Source organism: Dipodomys spectabilis, unplaced genomic scaffold, assembly GCF_019054845.1.
Source record: "Dipodomys spectabilis isolate Male_0828 unplaced genomic scaffold, ASM1905484v1 ptg000229l, whole genome shotgun sequence".
NCBI classification, from domain to species: Eukaryota; Metazoa; Chordata; class Mammalia; order Rodentia; family Heteromyidae; genus Dipodomys; species Dipodomys spectabilis.
This window is the reverse complement of record NW_024870906.1, coordinates 2588699-2616073: the sequence shown is the minus strand read 5'-3', so window position 1 is coordinate 2616073 and position 27375 is coordinate 2588699. Positions and strand designations below refer to the sequence as shown.

General features: G+C 51.9%; 2 protein-coding genes across 2 annotated transcripts; both read right to left on the bottom strand.

Annotated features, from left to right (window-relative positions):
* Positions 1 to 851: 851 nt before the first annotated feature.
* Nkx3-1 (NK3 homeobox 1) lies at positions 852 to 2736 on the bottom strand. The gene is made up of 2 exons (XM_042697864.1): positions 2421 to 2736; positions 852 to 1270 (listed from the first exon to the last, which is right to left on the bottom strand). The coding sequence occupies exons 1-2, from the start codon at positions 2734 to 2736 to the stop codon at positions 852 to 854; spliced, it is 735 nt and encodes a 244-aa protein (XP_042553798.1).
* A 17742-nt stretch (positions 2737 to 20478) lies between these two features.
* On the bottom strand, positions 20479 to 23337 carry Nkx2-6 (NK2 homeobox 6). Its single transcript, XM_042697835.1, has 2 exons — positions 23091 to 23337; positions 20479 to 21068 (listed from the first exon to the last, which is right to left on the bottom strand). Exons 1-2 carry the CDS (start codon positions 23335 to 23337, stop codon positions 20479 to 20481), a joined length of 837 nt encoding a protein of 278 aa, XP_042553769.1.
* Positions 23338 to 27375: the final 4038 nt, after the last annotated feature.

Sequence of the window (27375 nt, the reverse complement as noted above, 5' to 3'; positions counted from 1 at the left end):
ACACACACACACACACGGCCCTAGCCTGAAATCTCCAGCTAGGGCAGAGAGGATTGGCAAAGGTCTTTTCAGTTTTTACTATAAAAAAAAGGCAATGGCCCTGGCTTGAAGCACAGAGACCCTCCTCAGCCCTTCCTTGGACAGGTGGAGAGGCTTTGGGTATGGCCCCACCTCCTTGCAGTCAGCTCTGTTTATACAGCTTGTCTGTAAAACTCACAGTGAGTGCATCTTGTTCTACTTAGGCCACCCTGTAAATACTTCCATTGGAAGGCTACTGAAAGAGGAACAAGAAGCTGATGCTCTCACCCCCGGCTTCCCCCCCCCCCCCATGTGTCCCTTGCTAACCTGCAGAGCATGATAGGTTTTTTTGAGACCCTCTATTCGCCCTCACTTTTATAAGGACAGAGAGAAACCCTGGCCATATTCCAAGGCCAACAAGAAGCTTTTGAACTTCAGTTTAATTCAGTAGGTGACATCTGTGTCTTGGCTGCCCTTTCTTCCTTTAGGCTGGCTTTTTTCAGCGTAGATAATCAATCACCCAAGAGATGGGAGCTGCTGCCAGCTCAGGAAGGGGTGTAGATGGCTGTTCACCCAAAGTCATGCAAAAGCACTGACAAAAGCCTGGATTTCCCATCTTTCTCCTCCAAACAGGGAGGTCACAGAGGTGACCTACAGTATGTCCAAGGGGAACCATTTAAACACTAAGCGAGTCACTGGTCCACCATAAAGGACCACCAGCAGGCTGGGGGTGCATAGCTCTTCCTCCCCAGCTCTCCCTGACCTCAGGCCCCCTCACTTTCCTCGGGGGACAGACAGTTTGGGACCATCCACGGTTGGCATCTCAGTTGGCATTACCAGAAAGTAGGGCTCCAGCTGCCCAGACAGTACAGGTAGGGGTAGTAGGGGTAGGTGTTGTACACAGAGACCAGGGAGGCCCGAGAGAAGCCCTCTTCTTTGAGGGCTGGCATGGAGGAAGGCTTCTCTAGGTCTCCCAGGTCAGCAGAGAGCTGCTTTCGCTTCGTCTTATAGCGTCTGTTCTGGAACCATATTTTCACTTGGGTCTCGGTGAGCTTGAGGTTCTTGGCCAGGTGAGCCCTTTCAGGGGCTGACAGGTACTTCTGATGGCTGAACTTCCTCTCTAGCTCGATGACCTGAGTGTGGGAGAAGGCTGCTCGAGATCGCTTCTGTGGCTGCCTGGTGGCCTGGGAAGGGCTTGGTAAGGCGCCCGAGGTACGCTCACAGCCCAAAAGATAAGTCTCAAAATGCCTATCTGGAAAGAGAGAGGGGAGGAGGGTGGGAGGGGGAAACGTTACATGGCAGCGTGGAATTCCATCCACTGGTATCTCTTCAGGGAGTGAACCAACGGCCCACGGTTATCTTAGATACACTGCACTATTTTCGCATGAGTCAGAAGCTCTCGGGAGTGAGGAAGAAGCGCATTCATATATTATGGCCTCTCATTTTCTGGCGATCAGCAAGAATCAAACTTTTTTGTTTTTTGTTTTTGTTTTTTTTTTTTTGGTGAGAGATTTTTAAAAAAAATCTATTTTCAAGGCGCTGTACAAAGAGGTTTCAATTCAACATATCCGTTTGTAAAGCGCAATGCATCTTCTAAAGGTTTTTTTTTTTCTCTCTCTGTCTCAATAATCCTCCAGTTGAACAAAGGGATTTCAAGTCAACATACTAGTTTGGGAGTACATTGCATCTTGATCGGTGTCATCCCTTTCCACCCCCACCCCTCCCCTCAACTTACCGGGTGCCCTGTGCACTGAACACTCGGACTGCATTTGCCCTCCTCCCTTCCTCTTGTCCACTCATCTGCCTCCCCCCTCCCCGCCCCCCTGACCGGCTCTCGGTCATCTTGTGGAGGACACGTTAGAATGGGGAGTCTGGCCTGGATGTCTGGAGGGGAGGGGGGAGCAGGGGACAGGGAGGTGTAGAGGAAGATGACAGGGCTGGGGGGGAGGTATCCAGGAGAGGCTGGAAGGTGCATGGCCAGTTCCTTCTCAAGCTGTGATCACCGACCCCTCCCTCCTGTCCCCCCCCCCCCCAAAAAAGAGGAATAAGGTTGCTGCGTGCAAAACGATGGCAAAGGAAGCGAACTCTAAAGATCCCCATGGCGTTCTTCCTCCGGAAGACTCAGAAGCAGCACCCAGATGGGACTTTTTATGGCTCCTGGGGCTGAGCAGCAAAGGAGAGTCTCTGCCCTTCATCGCGGGCCGCCCCGCTCTGGGCTCCTCGCGCTGGGGTTCGGGATTGATCCCCGAGGCGCGCGCACGCGTCCGGCCACGGCTGGGACCAGGGGTCCCTCCGCCCGCACCCGCGGGCCCCGCGTCCGTGCACCCCGACCTCCAGGAGCTCCTTGGGCGGGGGGGGCGATCTCCCTCCCCGGGCAGCCGCCCCGGGCCTCGCGGGCTTACCGGGCTCGGTCCTCGTCTCCTCCGGTGCGGCGCGGAGCCCGGCGCGCAGCGGCTCCTCCAGCGCCCGGACGCGGCCTCTTCCAGCCTCGGGTCCCGCCGCACCGTCGGGCCCGGGATCGGACTGGCGCGGGGGCTGAGCGCTGCCCGGGCGGCCGCCGCCGCCGCCGCGCCGCTCCGTGCGGTCCCGCAGGATGTCCTGGATGAGGAAGGAGGTGAGCGGCTTGGACGGGGTGGGCGGCGCGGGGTCCGGGCTGCGTCCCGCCGCCTCCGCCTCGACCTCGGCCTCCGCGGGCCGCGGCTCCGCGGCTCTGAGCATCCCGCCCGCCCGCGGCGCCCGCCCGTACCACTCTCGCGCTCCGCCACCCACGCGCACTTATAGCCCCGGAGCGCATCGCGCCGCCTTTCCATTGGCTGCGGAGACCCGGCGGCGCCGCTGATTGGCTGCTCCGTGCTCCAGGTGACCCCCGCGGAGAGGGCGAGCCCTGGGCCCGGCCCGGCGCGGCTCGCACCTGGACCCCTTCCCGGGAGGACGCGCGGGTCCCGCTCACCGCCGGAGGAGCGAATTAACGACGCGGGGAAAGCGCTGAAGTCGCCCGCGCCGGCCGTCAGGGCGCCTTTGCCCATCCAGGTAAGCGGGGCAGGCGCCGCCGCCTGCATTGGAATGGGACCCGAGGGCCGGGCCAGATGCACTCCGTGCGGGGCGTGTGGCACCGGCCTGGGGCTGGGTCCAGTGCTCCTCGGCGTTGGGGGCGAGCGGGGCGAGCGAGGTGAAGGTGAAGCTTCCCGAAGTCGAGCCCAGAACGGCGATGGATTGTGCGAGCACCGCTGGTGTCGAGGCGAAGGCGGTCGGAACCCCGGGGATAAATAGGTCCCAGGACATAGCGCCAGTGGGCTCACAGGTGGCGAATCTGGGGAAAGATGAGGCTGCAAGGCTTTCCAACTACTACTTTCTTTATTGTTTCAATCTTTTAAATAAGTTTTTATTGTGAAAATACCGTACAGAGGGGTTGCGGTTACATGAGCAGGTCAGGAGTGCATTTCTAATCCAGCATTGTTGCCTCCTCCTTTGGTTTTCCCCTACCATCCATCCCTGCCCTCCCATCTCCTCAACTACACTCCCCCCACCTCCCTCCCCCTCCCGCCGCCAAAGTTGTAAAGTTCGTTTTTCGACATAGCATCTTGTACTTCTCATTGTTGCAGTGGGTCCACCTGTATCCCTAGTTAAACATTTTTTTCCTTCCCTTCCCCAAATTATACCGACATCAAATAGAGTGAAAACAGGGGTTATACCGTGGGAGAGGGACATACAAAGCAACAACAACAACAAATCACCTTATAAATATGTTAGAAACAATAGTAAGAAAGAAAAAAAACATTTGAGTCCTTATTTTGGGGTTCATTTTGCTTAACATCATCTTATCTGGTCATATGTACATAGCTTTTAACCTTTTCTGCTTGTCCCAGACATATACTAGTTATTGCAAATAAGGGAAACCATAGGACCTATGTTTCTTTGGGCCTGGCTTACTTCATTTAATATAATTTTTTTCCCAAGTCTTTCTATTTCCTAACAAATGGGGCAATGTCATTCTTTCTAATGGAAGCATAGAATTCCATTGTGTATTTATACCACGTTTTCTTGATCCATTCATCTACCGAGGGGCATCTGGGTTGGTTCCATATCTTAGCTATGGTAAAATAATGCTGCAATAAACATAGTTGTACTGGTAGCTTTAGTGTGGTCTTGTTTGTGATCATTTGGGTAAATGCCCAAAAGTGGGATTGCCGGGTCATAGGGGAGCCCTATGTGGAGTCTTTTGAGGATCCTCCATACTGCTTTCCAAAGTGGTTTTTCAACTACTTCTGAGCAATGTTTGTGTCTGTTCAGGTCGAATCGAACCACCTTCCATTTAACTGGAATCTTTTCGAAAGGATATTCTGAATGCTGGGGCAGAGAGGATGGATATATATATATACATACCTACATATATATATATATGTTGTTGTTCTTGTTTCTTGTTTGAGACAAGGTCTTTCTTTGTAGCCCCGGCTGGCTGCCTCAGCTCTTCCCCCAAGTGTTGGGATTACAGGCAGGCACCACAGGTCCAGCTGAGAAGAGGTTATTGAAGATACAGCCATGACCAAAGAGTAGGCCCAGGGATCCTTTCCACGTAGCTGGCTTGCTTCTGTCATCTTCTCTAGGCTTTGTTTCCTTTTCAAATTTGAACTTGGTATAGATTTGAAAAATGGATTCCTCCAGTGTCCTCTGTATAGCTGTGGGACAATATACGGAGCAGAAGATGGACAAGGCTACACTGCTGTTAGCTCTATTACATGCCTCATTTTTTAAATCATTCTGAAACCGCATTCATTTGTGAGTGTGTGTGTTGTGAGTGCACGTGTGTGTGTGTGTGTGTGTGTTGTGAGTGCACGTGTGTGTGTGTGGGGGGGGCTATGCAGTCAAATCACAGGTACAGTCATGTAATTATCACAGTGAAGACAAGGAATTGTTACACCACCATAAAAGGACCCCTGGCCTTCTGCTCTGGGTCCACACACCAATTCTCTCCTGTCTGGGGCCCTGGCAACTTGTCATCTGTGCTCCATGCAGATAACGTTATGCAAATAGAGTCAGACATCCCATGGCATGTGACCTTGGGGACTGGCTTTCGTCATGCAATCCCTGGATTCCCAAGGGCCACCCAGGTTATTGCTTCAGTGAATAGCTTCATGTTTTGCTTGGTAGGCTGTTTGAGATAGAGTCTTGAAATGTAGTCCAGGCTGACCTCGAATTTGCTATCCTGCTGCCTCAGATTCCCCTGTGCTGGCATTACAGGTCTGCACCACTGTGCTCCATCAATGTATTCTTTTTGGTTGCTGAATATTATTCCATGGTTTGGATCTACCAGAGTGGGTTCAACTCTGCCCTCACTGAAGGACTCTCCAATTGTTCACACGTTGCTCTGCTCTGATGCACGAAAGTGCCGAGCACATTCGTGCAAGGGCTATGGTTTGGGTGAGTGTCCCCCAAAGCTTCAGATATAAAGGCTTGGCTCTCCTCAGTGGTGTTATTGGGAGATGCTCTAAACCTTGAAGCTGCTGGGTTCAGTAGGACGTCCTTAGATCATTGGAAATATGCCCCCAAAGGGATTATGGGACCCTGGGATGTCTCTCTTCCTCCTCTACCTCTCCCCTGTCTGTCTCTTTCCCTCTGGCTGCGGATGTGAGCATCTTCTCTGACACACACACAGTCCCACCCTGGCCTGTGACCCAAACTGATGATGAGGCATCTGAATTTGGTCTGAGCCTCCAGACCCATAAACTCAAATAAACCTCTTTACCTCATAAGTAGTTTATGCCAGGTATTTGCTCCCAGTCACAGAACATGGAGTGATTCAGCAGGCTGCATCTCTCCAGGATAAATGCCCAGATGGCAATTGTGGAGTCATATGGTAAACATAAGTGTAGTGGTGTGAGACACAGCCCGGCTACTCTGCCAAGGAGTGGTACCATTTTGTATCTCCTTGAACGATGTGTGAGTGTCAGCGTCTCCTCAACCCCAGCAGCATTTGCCGTTGATGCCATTTTTACCTGTTAAAAGTTGGACGGTGCCATCTTACTGTGGTCTTAATTTTAATTTGCATTGGACAGATGACTAATGGGGTGGAATGTTATTAAAGGTTCTGATTTGCCACCATGTATCTTCTCTGATGAAATATCAGTGTGACTTTGCCTTGGTTTGAACTGGCTTTTCTATATTTTTGTTGCTGAATTTTGGCAGCTTGTCTTGTTCACTGAGTTTTGGCCTCTGGGACTTGCATTTGATAGGTGGGTGCTCTATCATTTAAGCCAGGCCTCCCACCCTTTTTGCCTTCACTATTTTTCCAAATAGGGTTTCACATGTCCAGGAAGTCTGGACCATGATCCTCTTATTTCAACTTTCTATGTAGCTGGGATGCCAAACGTATGCAACCCAACTTTTTTTTTTTTAATTGCGATGGGTCTTTGCCCAGATTGGCCTCTGTCAGCTATTCTGCTGACCTCTGACTCATGAGTAGCCATGTGACTCACTGCGTCTGGGTCAGTAGTTATTTATGCATTGTATATGTATAAACCTTGGTTGGATCTGTGGTTCGAAAGTATTAGCCCAATTTGTAGCTGTGTTCTCTTTCCTTTAGCAGGAGCTCTCAAAGAATATGATTTTGATTAGGATAAGGTCCAGTTGGTTGAGTTTTTATTTTACAGAGTGTAATTTGGGCATGATGTTCAAGAACTTTTTGCCCAGCCCTAGAATGGAAGATGGTGATCTATGCCCCATGCTTTCCTCTTAAACCCTGTGATCCCTTTGGAATTAATGTGCACAGTGTGAGATTTCAGTTCAGGTGGCTTCTTTTCAGTCTTAGCATTTAAAACTGGGTGACATTTCAAACCACTGAGGATATTGTGCATGATTTAATAGCCAGTGCTGCCATTTGGAAAATATAAAGTCCTATTCTTACAGCAAAATAAGCCCCAGATGGCTCAACAATGTAAAGTACAAACAGGCACATAGGGGAAAAAAACAACCATGACCACATTTGTCATTAAAGAAATGCAAATCAATGCCACATTGAGATACTGCTTGCTACCTATTAGAATGACAAACTTGAGGGGGAAAAATGCATGTTACTGGACTGTGAAGGAAATGAGGAGGAGTGGCTATGAGAAAACCAATTCTGTGTATTTGGCTGGCAGTTTGACAGCCAATGGATAGCGGACATATCCTGTGACACAGCTATCCCATGCTTACAAGATTGGCCCTGGAAACTCAGTATATAATGTACTCACTCAGAATCCATCTTCGGTGGGCTCAGACCAGCCCAAGTTAACAAAATATGTTATCGAATGAATTGATAGTGTATAAAAGTAGCTACAAGGGGCTTGGAAGGTGGCTCAGTGGTAGAGTGCTTGCCTTGCATGCATGAGGCCCTGGGTTCGATTCCTCAGCATCACATAAGCAAAAAGAAAAAAAAAGCCGGAAGTGGTAGAGCACTAGCCTTGAGCTGAAGAGCTGAGGGACAGCACCCAGGCCCAGAGTTCAGGCCCCACGACTGGACACCCCCCAAAAAAAGTAGCTACAAGTTACTCATATATGTTTTATACACAAGGATGACAGACAGACAGATACACATTCACACATACACATTTCTTTTTCAATAGATCAGTTCCCTCTGCTCTGAGATGAAAAAGGCTGGGAAGAAAAGGAATAGTGTACATTTCTTCATGGCCACTTAGAGTAAATTAAAAAAATTACAGGGGCTGGGAAGGTGGCTCAAGTGGTAGGGCGCTAGCCTTGAGGTGAAGAACTAAGGGACAGCGCCCAGGCCCAGAGTTTAGGCCCCACAACCGGACCCCCCAAAAAAAATTACATTTGGATATTCGTGACTCACACCTGTAATCCTAGCTATTCAGGGAGGCTGAGGTCCAAGGATCACAGTTCGAAGCCAGACAAGCAAGAAAGTCCATGAGACTCTTATCTCCAATTAATCAACAGAAAACTGGAGGTGGAACTGTAGCTCAAGTGGTAGTGTAGCCTTGACCAAACGTAGCGCAGGGATAGAGCCCAAGCCCAGAATTTAAGCCTCAGAACCAACCAAAAATAAACATAAAAATAAATTAAAAAGAATGAGCCAGGGCCTTGATTGCGTTTTCATGAATAGGATGGGTGAGGCAAGATAAGCAGTTGGGCAGACTTAGGCTTGGATGGTTTGGATCTCATTGGCAGGCTGGGTTCTGGGGATGATCCCAGGTTTACAGCGTGAGTGGGGCAGGTGAGCATTGGCTTAGGGTGTGGGATCATGAACTTGGGATTGGTTGGGCAGCTAGAGCTAGAAATTGGCTAACCCTGAGGGGAGATGTCCTCCCCAGCGCTGCCAGGGCTCAAGATGTCAAACCACCATAACCAACAGAAAATCAAAACCAACGCACTAGCACGTGGTATAAGGAGAGGGACAGAGACCTCCCCCTCAGGATGGCAGGAACCAGCTGTGTCATAACCCGCTTTCTGCTGCTGCTGCTGTAACTTGAGTACCACAGGCTTATTAGGTTCACAGTTCTAGAGGACGGAAGTCCAAGATCTAGCACCCACATCTGCTATGGCCATCCTGCTGTGTGTGTGTGTGTGTGTATGCACACGTGTGTGTGCATGCACGCGTGTGTGTATGAGAGAGAGATACACAGAGTGGGAGAGGGAGAAGAAGAGGAGGAGAAGGAGAAGGTAAAGCAGAAGGGGAGGAGAAAGGGAGCGGGGAGGGAGAAGGAAGCAGGGAGGAGGAGGGCGTCGGTAATGACCCCAGTGCATCTCCACATCAGCAGCCCACTCACGCAGCACCAGCACCCAGCCATCATCCGGGCAGAGCCGTCTTTTCCCACCTCTTGGTACCATCACAATGGCAGTCTGAAGGGTGCTTCCAAACCCATCACCCAGGAGGGAGCAGGGATGGAGTAGGGAACAGGACCCTGGTCCCCCGGGTCTGATTATTAAGGCACAGTCAGCCTCATCAGTCTGGCTGGGCCCTAAGAAGCTCCATTTCTTAATAAGCTCCCCAGTGATGTCTGGGAGCAGGCCCTGAGGGAGAGAGGAGGCCTGGGTGCGGAAGGAGCTCTGGCTGTGTGGACCAGCTCTCCCCACAGCTCTCCCCTGTCTGTGGTGGCCAGGGGACTGAAACTCCGGCAGGCAGATGGTAACTCAGCCCCTGATGCCCTCACGGCCCAAGAGGAGCCATCAGAGAAGATTTATTGGCAATCGGAACCCCAGAGTATTTTGCTAGCGGTGCCCTTGGTCACCTCCCCCCCCATCCAGCTGCGGGGCCTGTCCTGTCCTCTAGCTGGGTGGCCACTGTCCTTCTTTGCCTGGTCTGCTTAACTGCTCAGCAGATGCCTGCTTCACCTGGGAGACACATAGGGGTTGTTTGTTTAGAGAGAAGGGCTCTGACCTTCCCCTGTGCTGGCTGACCTCCCTTCTGTCTGCTCTTCAGCCCCGCCCCCCCCCCACTACCCTCATGAAGCTGAGCTGGGTGGTGCCTTGGCATCCAGGGCAGGTGGCCATATGAGATGGCAGAAGACATTTCTAGACATAGGGCGGACTTAGATCCTTACAGGATGAAGGGGGAGAGGCCCAGGACTGCGCTTGGCTTTCCTGGAGGCTCTACTGACTCCCAGACTCCACAGGGCCTGGAATCCAAGGCAGGAGGACATTGCTGTTGCTCTCCTCCGGGGGGGCGGGGGGCGGGGGAAGGCTGGTAGGGCTCTGTGATGGTTAGTCCCCAGAAAATCATTTTAGCTGGCGCGGCCTTGGCCCACCTGGCCAAGGTAGATGTGGCTCAGCCGGGAAGTCTGGTCTGGCTGGAGGAAAGGCCTGGTACTGCAGCTTTTGGCGATTTGTGAGGCTGGCCAGGACCTGCTGGTGTTTACACAGCTCAGCAGGGAAGGCCCACCCAGACATGGGGACAAGGGGGAGCAGAGATGCTTAAGACCACCCTGCACTGGCCCCCAGGCTCGGATGCTATGTGCTTCCTGTCACGTATCTGTCCCGTGTCCCTTCCTCCCAAGTGGCACGCACCCTGCACAGAAGGCACAGAGACAGAGACAGTGATGATGGAGAGGAGCAGAAAGGATGATGAAATTCCTATTTTAAAATATGCAGAGCTGGATGTCAATGGCTCACGCCTGTCAGCCTAGCTACTCAAGAGGCTGAGATCTGAGGATCGCAGTTCAAAGCCAGCCCAGGCAGGAAAGTCTGTGGACTCTTACCTCCCTCCAGTTAAAACTACCAGAAAACCAGAAGTGGGGCTGTGGCTCAAAGTGGTAGAGTGCTATAGCCTTGAGCAAAAGAGTTCAGGGATAGTTCCTAGGCCCTGAGTTTAAGCTCCATGATGGACGATAAACAAACAATCAAATAAAAATGCTCAGAATTGGGGCTGGGGATTGAGCTTAGTGGAGGACCAAGTACAAGGCCCTGAGTTCGGTCTTCAGTTCTGAAAATAAAACGCAGAATTATGTAGCAAGAGATCTTAGACATTCCTTTAGAAGTGGGCTGGCTGAGGCCGAGGGTCAGTCTAGGTAACTCACTTGAAATGAAACATCTGTACTTATGTCAGCAGACTGATCCATGTCTGTTAATGTGAATGCGGAGGCAACTTCAGAGTTACTCTTTTCTTTGCTTTTCTTTTTTAGCCGGTCCTGGGGCTTGACCTCTGGGCCTGGGTGCTGTCCTTGAGCTCTCTTCAGCTCAAGGCATACATTCTTCTGCTTGAGCCACAGCCCTACTTCCAGTTTTCTGGTGGCTAATTGGAGGTCAAAGTCTCACAGATGTTCATGCCTGGGCTGCGATCCTCAGCTCTCAGCCTCCTGAGTAGCTAGGATTACAGGCGTGAGCCACTGGCACCCTGCCTAAGTCACCTTTTCTAAAACATGATATTTAAAAATTGTCCAAAAGTTTTCTTTTGGTTTGTGCCAGTCCTGGGGCTTGAACTCTGAGCCTGGACACTGTCTCTGAGCCTTTTTGCTCAAGGTCAGCAATCTACCACTTGAGCCACACTCCACTGATAGTTTTGGAGATAAGAGTCCATAGTTTTGGAGATAAGAGTCTCACTGTCCGGGCTGGACTTTGTCCAGTCTAGCTTCAAACTGTGACCCTCAGATCTTAGCCTCCTAGAATGATAGGCCTAAGCCACTGGTGCCTAGCTTATCAAAATTTTAAATAGTAAAAGAAAGCTAGAGATACTTTGCACCATTTGATTCATTTCATGTGCAAAGTTGTATACAAGTGTTCAGTGTCACAGTCACAGCTGAAACCCCCATGGCCAGCATTGGATTTTTGTGACACGAGGCTATGGTTTGGGGGTAGTTTGAGGGCATCCACTGAGGGCCGAGGTGCTGGAACCTGGTTTCCAGTGGGATGGTGTTGGGGGAGGGGGGAGATCTTAAGTAGTGGGCCTGTCGTTCAGTGTTGCTCATTAGCATTGTGGTTCAGAAGAGATTAGTACTGTCTGGTGGACAGATGCTGATCACTAGCACTGTGGTTCAAGAGAGATTAGTACTGTCTGGTGGACAGAAGGATGTTAGGAGCCCTCTGTACCACCCCCCCCCCCCATTCTCCCAGCACACTCTATCTACCATGCCATTAACCCCATGATGGAACAGATGCAGCCACCTGATCTTGGGGTTTTTCTCCTTCATAAGTGAGCTAAATAAACCCCTTTGTTTACAGTAAGCAGCCGCTGATGTTTCATTACAGCAGTAGAAAATGGATTACTACTGATGTTCATGGACATGTAAAAGCCTTTCAAAACCATTCCCTAATTCTCATGTCACATCCAGTGGTTGGCTGAATGGGCAGTAGAAAACCCGAGAGGCCAGATGCAGCAGCAGGTTTGTGTTCTGCTTTGGAGGGCTCTGTGCTCACTCCCAGCCTCGCTGGCGAGGACCGCAGGGCATGCTCACAAACTCATGGCTCAGTATGACAGCAGCACAGTGTGCCTTCAGAGCCTCCAAGCCCTCAGCAACCCACGAGGGAATAGATCACCCTCCACACCTGCCTCACTCTACAGGGAAGGAAGCAAAGCAGGAGGAAGAATACTTCACTTCCTTGAAGGCTCTGGCCCTGGGTCCATCGAACAATGGTGCTGCCCACTGGTGGCATTTCTGATGTGCCTTAGCTACCAGATGCCCCCCACTGCCTGCCTTCTATTTGTTGTCTCAGAGATGATCGTGAGGACCTCGGAGTCAGGATGAAACGATGCAAAGCACTATCCGCCTTGGCTTCTCCTTCTCTAGGCACAGGGAGGCTGTTGCTTCCTTGGGAAGAAGGTGAAAATATACTGCGGTACAGAGCTCCGCCACTCACCATACGCTCCCTCTCTCCGGTGGGTGCCATGAAATGGAGGGTTACAAACTACCCTGGCTCAATAGTGCCCTGGGACAGAGAAGCTGTGGCCAAGGCTGACTTTCCAAAGCACCTGTGTTTGTGGCTACCCACTTACTGATGAAGGAGAGCTTGGCATCTGTGTGGACTTGGCCAGGCAGTGCTGTGCCATTTTCTCCCAGTAGGTGGAGCTGTTAAGGGTACAGGAGCTGTGTGTGTGTATTTGGCCAGCATTTCAGCCAGCCTGGGACCCTGAGGCTGACCGCGAGGCTGAGATGAGAAGTAGGGAGAGACACCCAATGGCTTCCCATCTGGTTTCAGTGGTTTAAGTCCACTTCCCCTTCAACCACCCTCTCATTTAGCGATTGGGAGCCAACGCATTACCTTAATTTTTTTTTTTTTTTTCCTCATGCTGGTGTGAGCCGGGTCTTTGTTACTGACAACCCACAAAGTCTGATTGACCACAAGCTGGTTTAACCAACTCCATTTTACCCAAGATAAGACTGGAGAGGTTGAAGTGACTCACTCAGCACCACCAAGCCGGTGGTGCGAAGGTGGTGAGGGGAAACCAAAATCACAGTAGATTTAGTGGCATTGTTTTCCCAAGCTGTCCTCCACTCAGGACCGTTATGGAACTTTGCTCTGAGTCAAGAACATTCTATGGGAAGGAGTTGATTGGACCAATGGCCTACAGGGCATTGAGTCTGGGCAGGAGGTAGAAAGCAGGGTTCAACCACAGGCAAATCTCTCAGCTGTCCACACACTTCCATGCTGTTTTTAAACAGTTATTCTTTAGACCTACTAGGTCGACTCTGGATAGAGAACCAGCAAGCAGAATTAGCAGGTTTTCATTTGGGCTGATACAAAAATCTGGATGACTTTAGGCATGTCCCTTGGTTGCCCTAATTTCATCCTTGGGACAGTACACTTCCTTGAGGGAATTAGATGAGAGGTATTGATGGAGGATGTTTGGGCACTGTGAGCATCCATGGATCTTGTGCCCACTGGCATCACCGCCCTGAAAACACTGCTGACAACAGTGCTGTGTCCGTGGAGCCTTGTTTATGCCCACTCTCACTGTCCAAATAGGAAGGCAAAGGGCTTGACCTGAAAAAACAAACCTGGAAAGACCATTACAGCCAAACCAGGAGGCTTTGGTAGAGAATTCCCTCTTCCCTTCAGGGCACACTGGAGGCAATGGTGCCCCCTGCTGGGAACATGAAGTTCTGCAAGCAATGTCTGTCACAGTGGGTTTTCAAGATTTCAATGTGGTGCTCCTGGGTAGAGAGCAGTTTCCTTTTGCACCTTGGAGATCCTATACAGCTCAAATGTCTGAAAGTATTCTTTGGGTCAGACCCTTTCATTATGGCTTCTGCTGCTCCCTGCAGCTAGCACTTAATGACTTGGCCACTTCCAGCTGCAAAGGAGTCTGGGAAACATAAACTTCAGCCGAGGCCACATGCATAACAAAACCCAGAATTTGGTTGGTAAAGAAAAAAGGGGAGGGCTGGGAAGGTGGTAGAGTGTTTGCTTCGCATGCATGAAGCCCTGTGTTCGATTCCTCAGGAGCACATAAACAGAAAAAGCCAGAAGTGGAGCTGTGGCTCAAGTGGTAGAGTGCTAGCCTTGAGCAAAAAGAAGCTCAGAGACAGTGCTCAGGCCCTGAGTTCGAGCCCCAGACTGGCAAAAAAACAAAAACAAACAAAAAACAAAACAAAGAAAAAAGGGGAGAGGGATACTGGATGATCGGTAGACTTGTATGCTATGTCTCTCCAGGATAAGCACCCCAGCAGGAAGTACAATGTAGGTGTTCAATGAAACAAATGTGACACATCTACAGCACACCTTTCTCACTCACCAAGGCCTTGAGGACAGGATCATGATTTATCTGTGTCTTCCGTACTAGCCACTGGCATCAAGCCCTCCTCTCAGGGCAGGGAAGAGCGGGTTCCTTGAAGCTAAGCTTTAGGGAAGCCGGGCTGCTATCCTCCTCTCCCTCCTGGTGCTCAGCTGAACTTTCTTTGGTTCTTGCTCACCGAGGCTAAGTTGACCTCCTGGGAAATGGATCGGAGGATAGAACATGGGGTTTCCTTCCTTGCCTGGCTATGGCCTCTGGCTGACAGACATTTTTAGGGCTCTTGTGGCTGGGGAGCAGACTATTCTTCCCCTTCCAGGAGGTAGATTCCCTATCAGCACAGAGAAGGGATTTCTTCCAGAGGATCAGAGCCCAGGTCTCAGTGAAGACCTTTCAGGGCTTTGCCAGGAAACAGCCAGACAGCAGCTATCGCCTGATCACATGACCCACTCAGAAATGCTAAGGAGCCCGGACTCCAGATAGCCACAGAACAGATTGCAAATACAGTGGCCAGCCACGAGGCTCTTCATTCGGAAAGGAAGAAGAAGAGAGCAGGCATCATGAGGGAGATGTTCAAGATGCTTCCAGGGCCAGCTAGACATAAGACAGACTCCCTGTGGACTGTCCAGCGAAGGACAGCAAGCAGGAAGAGTGACAGGAAAGAATCCGACCTGGCTCAGCAAGGCCTCACACAGGCTTCTAATTTCCTGGACGCTGGAGCTGAGTGGATGGAGTGACCGGATGGAGCGGTGGCTGGGTGACTGATAGACTGCCCACCTTGGTGGACAGCGCGCTGGGTGGAGTTTTGCTTTCCTTGGGCTGGAGTCTGGTGTGTGTCATTCTCTCTGTGGCTGCACAAACGTAAACATAGTCAGAGAGGATGGTGAAGAACTGCCCGCAAGGCTCTCGCTTGGTTGTTGGAGGAAGGAGGAGCAAGAGCCCTGGGGCTGGTTGCTCCCTCACAAGAGCTGATGAGCACCTTACTTTGCATTTGTCCCTTTATGATCTAATTATGTTTTACTTTTTTTGGGGGGGGGGGTTGGTGCTGGGGATGGAACACCCAGAACCTCATCATGGGTGCTAATCATGTATTTTACCACAGGGTTCTAACTCCAGCCTCAGTTTACCAAAATGCATAATGCTTTCCAAAAAGTGACCATCTGAATTTTCTTTATCCTAGAGGTGGGGGAGAAACTGTACAATTGTTTCCTGATTTGTGTAATAACTTGAACTCCCTGCTAAGGATTTAGGGCCAGGGTTGGGGTGGAGGGGGGAATTCAGGGGTATGCTTCCAGTTCCCTCACTAAAGCTGTTGCTTCCCAGTTCTTTGTTTTCATCAGGTATTCCTGGGGATTGGCTCCAGAGCACCCCCATATCCAAATCCACACCTGCTCAAGTCCCTTATATCACATGCTGAGTGTCTGCATAGAACCTGTGTGCTCGTATATCACTTTCACAGCATTGCACTGCAGATGAGACAAAGTCAGCTGTGCTTTTTGGAAGTTTTGAATTTTTAAAAAAAATATTTTCTACCCAAGGTTGGTTGAATGGAGAGGCTAGCTACTCTGCCATGGATGTAGATGGTAGACGCAGAACAGAGTCATACAGTAAATACAATGCAAGTGCTTATCCATGCAAGGTTGCAGACAGAAGCCCATCAGAGATTGCATCCTTCCCCAGCAAATCATCACAGCTGAAGTGCCCAGAAGACACCTCATTTTCAGTGAATGCACACACTCAAAGCACATACCTGTAATAACAGCAAAGAATCATACAATTAAATCAACACCTGGAGTCTAGATAAATCCCCCAACCTCAAGTTACATGAAGGAAGCCACATCATAAAAGCAAGCATGCAGGATGACTACGTGTGCAACTTTCAAAGTAAGATGAAATTAGATCACATTGTGAAGGGATGGGTCCTTAATAATGAGAGTCCTGAGAGTTAATAACTCGAAGGGCAGAACAGCTGCTGGCTCTTCTGGACAAAGCTGGGGGCATCCTCCTGGCACAGGCAGCTGGCACTGCGCCCTGCCTTGAATGGACCTCCCCTGTGCCCATTTTATAGATGTTCTTTGAGCTGAATATCCACTCCTATAGATGGAATTTTAAAAATAAAAAAAGGCATGTAACATCTTACCCAAAGGGAGTCACAGAGGTCCAGCCCTTAATCTTAGAGCCTAGGAGACAAACCCAGAAGAGGAGAGGAGGCTGACTCAAAGTCTGTAGAACCAGGACCAGAGGGAGAGAAGTCCTAATGCGCCACCACCATCTACTTAGCCAGGCTTCTTCTTCAATGTGAAGGGAGGAAGAAGGCCCTACAGTCTGAGAGCTGCCTTGTTTTGTAACAAAGTCGCTACAACTATTGTATCAGCTGGCCAGCTGCTACATACTAACAGCTGATACAAATGATATACATCCTTTCAAAAGGACTTTTTTTTTTAAGATTCTAAATATGCCCCTCCCCGCTCTCCAGCCAGGCTGGGCATTGGTGCCTCATACAATCAATCCCAAGCTACCCAGGAGCCTGAGATCTGAGGATCGAGATCTGAGGCCAACCCAGAAAGGAACATTTATTACATTTCTTTCTTCTGATGAACCACCCAAAAAGCTGTAAGTGGTGGTAGACCACCAGCCTTGCCTGAAAAAACTAAGGGATAGTGCCTAGGCCCTGAGTTCAAGCCCTGGTACTGGACGGACACACACACACACACACACACACACACACACACACACAATCTGGCCTAGTTAGCCTCTGCTCCATCTGACTTGTAGATGGCTTGGAAGGAGCCAGCCTGAGGGGGGGCTGGGCAGGAATGGAGAGACAGGGAGCCAGGAAGTCTGCGAATGTATTGACTTATCCACCTGGCCTAGGTGAGGCCCCTGGCCCAGGGACCGTGAGGCCCAGAGCCTGCGCTATCTCCCTGAGAGCTTTTTTTGTTTTGTTTAGAGGTCAATTACTTCCCATTTGGGGAACTTGTGAACATTAAGAGGTGACCGGAGTGACAGGACTGAAGGATGCAGATAAGAGGCTGGCTGGGAAGCGCCTGGCCCAGGATAAGCAGTAGTAAGGAGGAGACACACAAAAGAAGCAGCTTTCAGGGTGAGGAGAGATTACAGAGATGGAAGACTGGGGTGGGGGTGGGGAGGAGAGGGGTGCTTGGTGGGCTGGGGGGGGGGGGGGAGGGAGGCCTTTTAAAGGGACCCTGTCAGGCGGAGTGGGGAAGTGTGGAGGAGGGAGTTTTGTGCCTTTGCGCTCTTTTCCTTTGGTGTCAGGGGAAGCCCAAACGTCACTGGGATCTGGAAAAACACACACAAAACCACATGGGTTGCACAGGAATCAGCTTATAGAGATTCCACCCCCATCTAGAATTTAACCTGATGAAGGCCGGTTCACGCCCCAGCCACCGCTGAGTGAACTGGATATGAAGTGTCCATTGCCCACGTGCTGTGCGGGCAAAGGGAGCCAGCCAGCAGCTCAAGGCCCGGGGCCCTGTGCCCAACCAGCCCTTCTTCCTCTCCTCTTGCGTCCTCCATCCACTGAACACAGCTCACAAAGTCCCAGGTGTCAGCCTTGATCTGTGTGGAAACCCAGTAGGAAATAGGACTCTGGCTTGGATGGGTGATCTACTTGCTGCCCTTGCAGTCCTAGATCTCTTCCAGAGCCTCTCCCAAGTAAACAGCCTCATTCCCACACAGGCCTCCTCTTCGCAGCCTTCCTTCCTAAACATGCCAGCTCCACCTGGATCTTCCTTCTCTGCTAGGAGCCTGTGGTCAGCTCGATTTGACACATGGCCTCCACCACCTAGTATTTTTAGATGCCCTTCTTGCCTTGGTCTTTGCTAATCCCAGTTAGATAGTAAGTCCCACTAGGGTGGCAGCCGTATCTCCGAATCTCTGTCCCCTTCCAAGAATGTGCAGCAGAGGCTGAGTTCCTGAGGTCCAGGCCCTGGCCCCTTCTTTCCCTTCACTCTGAGTCCAGCCTTGGCTTTTCTCAGGTGGCACATGGAGGTGTGCACAGGGCTGGGAGTCTTCTGGGCCTGTGCAAACCCTCAGACAACCAGTAGCTGTGACTGCTCGCATGACTCCCCTGTGCTAGAAGGGAGTGAGAGGAGAAGGGGTGACATTTATCCACCTCCCGCTCTGTGCCGATGATAAATACCATGATATACAGAGGCTAGGGACCTTCCTCCAAAGGTGATTTGCTTATTTATTGCTTTGGAGGTACTGGGAGATTGAAACCAGAGCTTGAAACCAGTGCTAGGCAAGCACTCTGTAGATGAACCATATTCTTGGGCCTGGGCACTGTCCCTCAGCTCTTCAGCTCAAGGCTAGCACTCTACCACTGAGCCACCTTCCCAGCTCCAGATGAGCCATATTCTTAACCTTTGGAAGATGTTTCTTTTTCAGGTTAACATAGAAATATGTTCTATAAGTGTGACAAAATACTATATATAGTATTTTGGTATTTATCGAAGTGAATGCCAAGAAATGGAAATGAGGGTTTTAAAAAAATTGTTGCTGTTTTTGTTTTCTTTTCCTTTTGTTTGTTAGTCTGTCTATGGGAGGGAAAGGGGGACACAGAAATGGAGGGACAAAAGGTAAACAAAGGCAGCAATAATACTCACTGGACACTGTTGAAAATGAACTATACAACTTGTGGGCGGGGACGGGAAACACTGGTAGAGAGCGAGGGAAAGGGGGACATTGTCCAAAAAGAAATGTATTCATTACGTAAGCTCTGTCACCATAACCCCTCTGTGTATCACCTTTCCAATAACAAGGAAAAATGAAAAAATATAGTATTTTGCCATCTGATCATTACTTATGAGGAATAACCTCCCAAGGGAGAGAGGGAGGGAACTTACCTGGAGATCACACAGGTTGAAGCTTTTCATAGTGATCTCCGTTCTTTCTTCTTTTTCCCTCTTTAATTTAGTCGAGGAGATCTCTTATTGAGATCTCCAAATCTGAGGAAAACACACTTTTTAATCCCAAGGACACAGTGTTAATGAAGAGACACTGGGCTGTGTTTCTAGAATACTCTTTTATTATTGGTGAAGATGGAGAAGTGAAAAGTCGCCAGGAGAGCAAAGAGAAAGAAACCTGGGGGAGGGGCGCTGGAGTAAGAAAACGCAGGGACAATTGCTCTTCACCCCCCACCTCCAGTAGGTGAAGGGGGAGGGGGATCGAAACTATCCGGCCATAGCTGGTACCTGATTCTAGCTGTCAGAACAAGCAGTCTCTGTTTTCCTGCTCAGAGTGAATAACTGTCAGAGAAGACAAAGGGCAGAGGTAGTGTATTTTAATTAATCGCCAGAATCTGTTAAATAGTATTATTTAACCTCGGATGGGTCAGTGGTCCAGGGAGGATAAAGGACCAGAGTTTTTATGGTCTAACGGTGTCTAAAGACGATAATAAGATGACGATTTGGGGGATCTATGTTTTTAGGATTTGCCACATGGAGGGGGTGCCCCTTTCCCGTTGGGAATTGCGACATTGCCTTTCCAAAGAAGCCACACAAAGAGGGAGAAAGAAATACAAGAGAACCAATCAGGCCGGGTGCTGGTGGCTCACGCCTGTCATCCAAGCTACTCAGGAGGCTGAGATCGGAGGATCGCGGCGCACAGTCATTCCCAGCAGTGAAGGCTGTGACACGCTCATCTCCAGTTAACCACTGGAAAATCCCAAGTGGCGCTGTGGCTCAAAGTGGTGGAGCGCTCGCCTTGAGCAAAAAGAGCTCGGGGGCAGCGGAGTTCAAGCCCCAGGAAGGAAAAAACCCCACGAAACAGAACAAATCAAATAGCACGTCTCCAGCGGAATGGGTTTTGTCTCTCTCAGATCTAGCTTTAATTCGGAGGTGTCAAGGTGACCTTGGTCTTCCCAGTCACTCCACAAACACCCGCCCTGGGCCGGGCTCCTCGGCGTCCCGTTTGGAGCCTTGGTTGTCCTCCATCCCCTGACCGCCCTCCTCTCCTTCCCGTCTCCCTCCCTCCTCCCCGTTCTTTGGACCAGAGGAGAGGGGTCGCCCTCTCCGTGACCCCCCCCTCTTCCGGACTAGGGTAAAGAACCACTCAGGCCACCAGGCTGAAAAGTCACGGGCCTCACCGCCTTCCCACACCGAGTATGCTCGCGCGGCCTGGGTTTCCCGGTGACGCCCCAAATTGCATCCACTGCTCCCCCTCTCCCCCGGCAGCCCGGCGGCTCTCGGGGTGGGGGGTCAGGTCGGAGTCCCAGAAGCCCACCCAGGAGAAGCGTGGAGGCAGCCGAGATGCGCGCGCCGGGCGTCGGGCGATCCTCACCAGGCCCTGGCGCCCTGCGCGGTGGCGCTGGGGCCTCCGGGGCTGAAGCCGGCGAGGGGCGCGGCGGGCGCGGGGAACGCGGCCGCGCAGCTGGCTCCGCAGTGGGCGCTCGCGTAGCCGCCGTAGCGGGCGTAGGGCGCGTCGGCCTGGGCGTAGGGGCCGGAGGGGGCGCGCGCGCCGGGGCCCGCGCCGGGGCCCACGCACGGCTGGCCGTCGCGCACCAGCACGGGCACCGCCACCCGGCGCGGCGCCGGCGGGAGGCCGGCCAGGCCCAGCGACTTGTCCTGGCGCTGCCGCTTGCATTTGTAGCGCCGGTTCTGGAACCAGATCTTGACCTGCGTGGACGTGAGCTGCAGCGCGCCCGCCAGGTGCTCGCGCTCGGGCGCCGACAGGTAGCGCTGCTGCTTGAAGCGCCGCTCCAGAGCCAGCACCTGGGGCTGCGAGAACAGCACCCGCGGCTTCCGGCGCTGCGGCCGGGCCGGGGGCGGCTCGGGGCGGCCGCCGCGCGCGCCCTCGCCGTCGCCATCGCGCTCCAGCATCCCGTTCCCGCTGCCCAGGAGAGGCGGCGGCGCGCTCAGGACAGCCTCTGAAAGCACAGGAAGCGGTCACAGCATCAGTACCGTTCGTGCTTAGCGTGGGACGCAGCACAGCAAAGCCCTCCTGGTTTCCCCCGGGGCGGCGGGCCCTGCGCGCGCGGCCCCCGCCCCGGCTCCGCCCAGTCAGTGTGTCTTTCCTGCAAGCTACCGCTTGCGCTCCGCTGGAATAGAATTGTGACAATTATAGTATATCATATTATATTATTATTGTATTATCTATCATTGTGTGCATGCCAGCCAGACTCTTCTTCCACCCCCCACCCCTTCCAAGGCGCTAGAACGAATGAAGCCCGTTTCTTCCCAGCATGTGTATGGCTGTCGCTGGAAGAAACGTTTTCTGCGCCCATCGAGAGAGTTTGGTTTCCCTGCTCGGGGCCGGTTTGGGTCTTCTAGTGCTCCTCCTCTACCAAGGGCGCCGAAGGGTTTTGAGAAATCAAAATTAACAAATCAAAACGAAAGACAGCTTTTCCCGGCTCCTGAACTTGAGGGTTAGAAACAGGTTCTCTGGGAGGGATTTATAAATTGAGGTCTATTATTATTATTATTATTATTGGTAAACAGTCTCTTCTTTGGGGTCTTTCTCACAAGCAGATAGCATTAAGATGGCCCTTAAGTCATTTGATCCCCTCTGCCCAGCACCCACAAAATACAACGTTTCCTTCCCCCTCCCCACCTCCCTCCCATCTTGGTTTCAGCCCTGTGTTTTTACCCCACAGCCACAGAGAGGGTTGGTTTTAGGGCGGGTGGCAAAGGGAGCAGGCTTGAGTGGAGTAGGACAGGCCTAGTGGTCAGGGCGGGCTTGAGCCTTTCCTCCAAAGGCATCTGAGCCCTGAGAAAGGAGGATGGAGAAAGGAAGGGGAGAATACTGACACGGGGTTCTCTGCTCTGCACACCCAAATGACACCGACTCACTTTCAACGCTAAAAGTCAGCAAGTACACAGAGCAAGGAAGTACCCCCCACACTCTGAGGTCCCTCCTCTTCCTGCCTTCCCATAGGTCCAGGAACTCCACTGCGGTGTGTAAGTCCTGTGCAGCACTGTGGGCTGGGCTGCATGGGGACAGTACAGCATCGACTTAGTTTGGTGTTGAGAGTCCCCATTTTTGGAACAATGGTGATTGCCAGTTCTGGAGGCAATGGATTACCAGCTGGCAGGTCCAATAGAGATGCCCTTTATTTGGTTAGTTTTCCCTCTTATTTGAGGCACTCGGGTGTGGCTGCTCCGCTCTGAGAGGGCCCCAGCCCTGTGAGAATGGGGACGGGAAGAGAATCCTAAGCCTCCCGGCTCTCCAAAGCCATTGCAACCTAACTGCCTGAACCCCGCAGCTAGCTCACAGGGTTTCACCGGGCCAGGATCACCCTGAGTCCTCTCTCAGGAGTGCTAGGGCCCAGCTTGCTCTTCACACGCTTCCTGGCCGCGAGGCCCCTGCGTGCCCAGACCCCACGGGACCCTCTCCTACTGTGGAACCTGCAGAGAAATGGGGAGGCAGCTGTGTCCAGCCAGGCTGTGGGGGGGGGGGGGGGAGAGGGCCAGGACTGAGCGGTGAGCCCAGGAGGAGCAAGGGTTTCTGCTTTGGTGGCTGTACTTTTTAAAGTTCCATTTATTTGGATTATTTGAAGTAGTGTGCACAAAGGGTTTTTTTTTTTTTTTAATTTAACAAGTCAGATTAGGAGTCCAATGCGTCTTGACCTAGGATGCCAGTAGTTGGGCTGAAGGTCTGGAGAGGGCAGGCGGGAGGAGGTGAGGGAGAAGGCAGGCGGTGGTGTGGTTGGCTTGAGAAGGCGAAGGGGTGTCTTGGGGAACAGTGGCCGGGAATGGGAGCCGCTGGAGCGGTTTGAAGGAAGAGTAAATTCTTTCCTTACAATTCAGAACCGTATGTTTCCCCGAGACTCCCCAAGAATGGAGGAGTTGGGAGGGGTTGGGGGGGACTTGATTGAGGGCCATGGGGTGAGATCCTCCGGTGGGATTTTCTCAGAATTCTCGGCCAGGAAGAGAAGACAGAGTGTACTCACGTGGCTCTTCCATCCGTTCCTCCTCCGCCTCCGCCGTGGAGACGGACCCCCAGGGACGCCCAGGGGGCCGGCGGCCGGCCCTGTCCACACTGCTGGCGAGGTAGACCTCTGACTCACTCGGTTGGGGTCCCAGGCCCCTGGGTGCCATCCACGGCGTTAGGAAAGCCCCGGGGTCGCTGTGCTCGCGTTCCAGCTGGAGGATGTCGTTGACCGAGAAGGGGGTGAGGGTGACCTGGCCCAGCAGCATCTCCGAGGCCCGGGGGGCGGGGCCGGCGGTTTAGGGGTACCCCCGCGGGGAGAGGGGCTGCACTCTGAACTTTCTGGGCACGAATGCAGGATGGAAGACAGACTCAAGGCGTGGGACACAGGTTCGATGTCCCAGATGTCTCTGCAGGCTGAGGGATGGGGGAACCCCGACCACCGCCCCCCATTGGTTCTGGCGGAGATCACGTGCTGACCAGTGCTGCCCGGTCCTCCCCAAAGGCTAGCCTGGGGGGGGGGCTCGAGTTCCCCCAGCTCCAGTCGCGTTCCTGGGAGTTGCTGCTCCCCTCCAACACCGGCAAAGGCAAAGAAGACAGTGCGGCTGGTGTCCTGGTCAGTGCTTCCGGGGTCAGCGTGCCCGGGGTGGGGGCCCCCGGGGGCCGCCCCATGGCGGCTGGACTTTCAGCTTCACGTCAGGTCAATTCTCCAGTCACTCTTACAGCGAGGGAGAGAAAGCCGGGGAGCCGATGGCTTTGAGGTGTGCGCTGGAGTCGTGGGGCGCAATATATTTGGGGGACTAGAAAGTGAGGGGGTGAGAAGGGGGTGCCGTTTACCCCTGCGGGGGACACCCCCCTCTCCCGATGTGCCTTGGCTGCTGCCTCTTCCTCCTCCCTTTCTCTTCTTCCCTTTCTCCTTCCTAAAGATGATTGTTTGGAGGGTCTAAGGGGTGGGGAGGTTGAGGGAGACTTAGAGCCCCAGAAAAGCTACTTGGACCGTTCAGTGTAGCTCCTCGTACGTACGTCACTGTGAGGCAGGGGTTAGGGGACGGAGGTGGCAGCTCTGGCCTCCTGGGACCCAAAGGGAGGGCGTTGGGGCAGCGCATCCCGTTTTCTAAGCTCATTTCCGTAAGGAGTGGAGCAAATAACGCGTCCACAGTACTAGACGATTGGGAGAATTTCTTACTTCTACCCTGAAGGGATGCGCAAGGCTGTGGTTACTCGGTTAACTGGATCAAGGAAATAGGATCCGAAGGTTCCGAGTCAATCCCCAGTGGACCCCCCAATCTAATAAGAGTACATGATCGGGTCGCACCGTTCCACGGTATAAGCAAAGAGATTTTAACAAATCCTTTTTTTAAAATGAAATCTTTTTTTAAAAGGAAATCTTAAAAAATATAAAGTTCTTTTTTGGGTTAAATATTTACGGATGCAAAAGCTGTTTGAATATTATTTCTTGAAACCCAGGTAAAACAAACTCACCCTCCCCTTCAGCTAGTGGGTATTAATTCTGGGGGGGGGGATCATGCTAGATTTCAGCAGATTTGATTGATTAGCTACCATGTGATCAGTGATTTTATATACATGGAATTACACAATCTTCACAATAAGCTATGTCCAGAATGTTTCCAGATTCCTCTTTCTTTCCCTCCTCCTCCTCCCTGTCTCCCACTCCTTCTCCTTCCTTCCTCCCTCCCTCCCTCCTTTCCTCTCTCCCTCTTTCTCTCTTTTCTGTGAGGATCTCTCTCTCTCTCTCTTCTGTGAGGAGTAGAGATGAGGGGGAGAGATGAAGGTCCTCCACCGGGTATACCCAGATAACATCAGGCTCAAACAATAAACCTTTCCAAGCCTTCTTCTCTTTTCCTGGAGATTGATCTCTGGCTTCCTGCAAACCTCTCAACTCCTTGAACAGTTTGCAGTTGTCTTTTTGTTTTTATTTTATTTTGAGCAAAAGGGGGCCTTACTAACTTGGACCAAGTTGGCTTCAAATTTGAGATCCTCCAGTCCTCCCTGCTGGGATTAGAGACATGCCCTGCTATATTTGGTTTTTGAACTCTCTTCCTTCGCTTCCTTCTTCTCTTCCTTCCCTCTCTCCCTCCTTCCTTCCTTTCTTCCTTCCTCCCTTTCCTCCTTTCCTCCTTCCCTTCCTCCTTCTCTCCCTCCTTCCTTCCTTCCTTCCTTCCTTCCTCCCTTTCCTCCTTTCCTCCTTCCCTTCCTCCTTTCCTTCCTTCCTGTCTTCTGTTCCTTCCTTCCCTCCCTCCCCCCCTCCCCCCTCCCTCCCTCCCACCCTCCCTCCCTCCCTCCCTCCCTTCCTTCCTTCCTTCCTTCCTTCCTTCCTTCCTTCCTTCCTTCCTTCCTTCCTTCCTTCCTCCCTCCCTCCCTTTCCTCCTTTCCTCCCTCCTTCCCTCCCTCCTTTCCTTCCTTCCTATCTTCCCTTCCTTCCCTCCCTCCCTCTCTCCCTCCCTCCCTTCCTTCCTTCAACATCGTTTTCCTTTATAGATCATATAATCTTGTGAAAACTTACATTTAAGTTTTATCTTGCTTTTTCTGATTAGAAAAGACATTGCCCCACCTTGGAAAAATGAAAATAGAGGAAAACTGGAAGGAAAATAACATCCACCCAGAGACAGCATTTTCATACATTCTCTTCTCTGATTTAGTACTGATGAGCGCACAGGGTCTGTGCAAATGTGTAGGTTTAAATTTACATCATAAACGTGTCCAGCACGTTCCTTCGTATTTTTCCAAGTATGATTTAAGACAGCAATCAAACAGATGGACCAGAAGAGAGTATTTATTCTTTGGGAAATATGTAATTTTTCACCAATATAGATGTTTTGTTAAAAAAGGTTATTTATCTTCCATGCTTGTTTTAATCTCTATGCCTTCATTGTTCATATTTTTAATGATTTCCTCAGTATACATATGTAGATAAAAACACCAATGAGATATTTTGATGCTTATTAAAACATTATCACAGGACTTCATAGGAAAACCCTGTTACCTTCTCTCCTGCACCCCAGCTGGTCAGGGTCTGGGTGATTTTGAGGGAGGCGGACGTGCCCGTCCACAACACCCCACCCCCTCCTCCCCGCGCTCAGCCCCGGCGGAGCCGGAGGCACGAGGCTGGGGACCAGCCCAGGTTAAAATCTTCAAGCCCGTGTTTCGTAGGCTCCCGGAAGCCGCTGGAGAGGACTCCGGGATGCCAGCAGCTCTTAGCTTCCCGCCTTGCCTTCCTGGATTACAGGAGAATCAATGACGTGAAAAGGCTTTTCCCCCAGGCTCTCTGGGGCTGGGCCCGGGTTCGCGTTTGCACCAGCCAGGGCTGGGCGGCCGGGTCTCGCCAGGACACATTTTGGCCTCGGCCAGGGCGCTCCCGGTTTTGCCGCCCTGCCACACCCAATGCCAGCTAGCGTGACCCCAATAACGCGAGCTCCCCCTGCCCCCCAATGTCTGGGCAGTGGGGACCGTGTGGCGGCTCCCCAGTCGTGGTCGTGATCCGCGACAAGCGTGAGCTCTGTGGGTCCCGTGGGCTGGAGCAGAAGATCCCAGGCTCAGCTCGGCCCGTGCGCTGCGCGCTCTTCACGTGCGTGCGTGAAGTTGTCACCAGGAGCCGGGGACGACGTCCCTCTTGTCCGCGGGGAGGGAGGCTTCCGGTGCCGATGCTCCATCCTGCAGCTGGTCCCACCGTCTCGGGGCCCGTCTCGGGCCGAACCAGGACTCCGGCGGCGTGCAGCACCCTTTGAGCGTCTACGGCTTAAAAATGGTTCTAAAGGCAGGCTGCTTTTAGACTCGGCAGTGCTCATGCCGCTCTGTCCTTCCTTGGCTCATTGAAGACCCCTGAGGTTTGATCATATTCCCCACTGACAGACTCCAGAACTGCACATTCGCAGACCTTTTAACTGTAGATCTTTCTAAAACAACCCTACGTGTGGGCTTTTCTTGTGCCTATTTGCAGATCTAGAGCATGGAGGTGACTTTTGGTCCAGGATCACCCCGCGGTGGGACAGCTGAGGAAGGAAAATTAGAAGTCAGGTTTTCTCACTACCTGCTCTTGTCACCACAGCCAACACAAAGCTACCACTCTTAACCTCTTTTAGAGACTGGGCTTTCCCCTGTACTCCAGGCTGGCCTCAAACTCTGATCCTGTCTGCTTCTGTCTCCCGAATGCTGGAATGACAGACTCCTACAACCATACTTGGCCAAAATAATATGCACTTTGCATAGCTTGCATGAAGATAAATAGGATGAATTGTAAGACTTTCCAGGAATACCTGTCCAGGTGGGAAAGGGACACAGGCACTTTT

What these genes read in the sequence shown, in the direction of transcription:
- Nkx3-1 (XM_042697864.1), bottom strand. Translation starts at nt 2,736, where the DNA reads ATGCTCAGAGCCGCGGAGCCGCGGCCCGCGGAGGCCGAGGTCGAGGCG. An exon ending in GGAGACGAGGACCGAGCCCG is followed by an intron (nt 1,271 to 2,420) that starts GTAAGCCCGCGA and finishes CTCTCTTTCCAG; the next exon opens with ATAGGCATTTTGAGACTTAT.
- Nkx2-6 (XM_042697835.1), bottom strand. Translation starts at nt 23,337, where the DNA reads ATGCTGCTGGGCCAGGTCACCCTCACCCCCTTCTCGGTCAACGACATC. An exon ending in GGAACGGATGGAAGAGCCAC is followed by an intron (nt 21,069 to 23,090) that starts GTGAGTACACTC and finishes CTGTGCTTTCAG; the next exon opens with AGGCTGTCCTGAGCGCGCCG.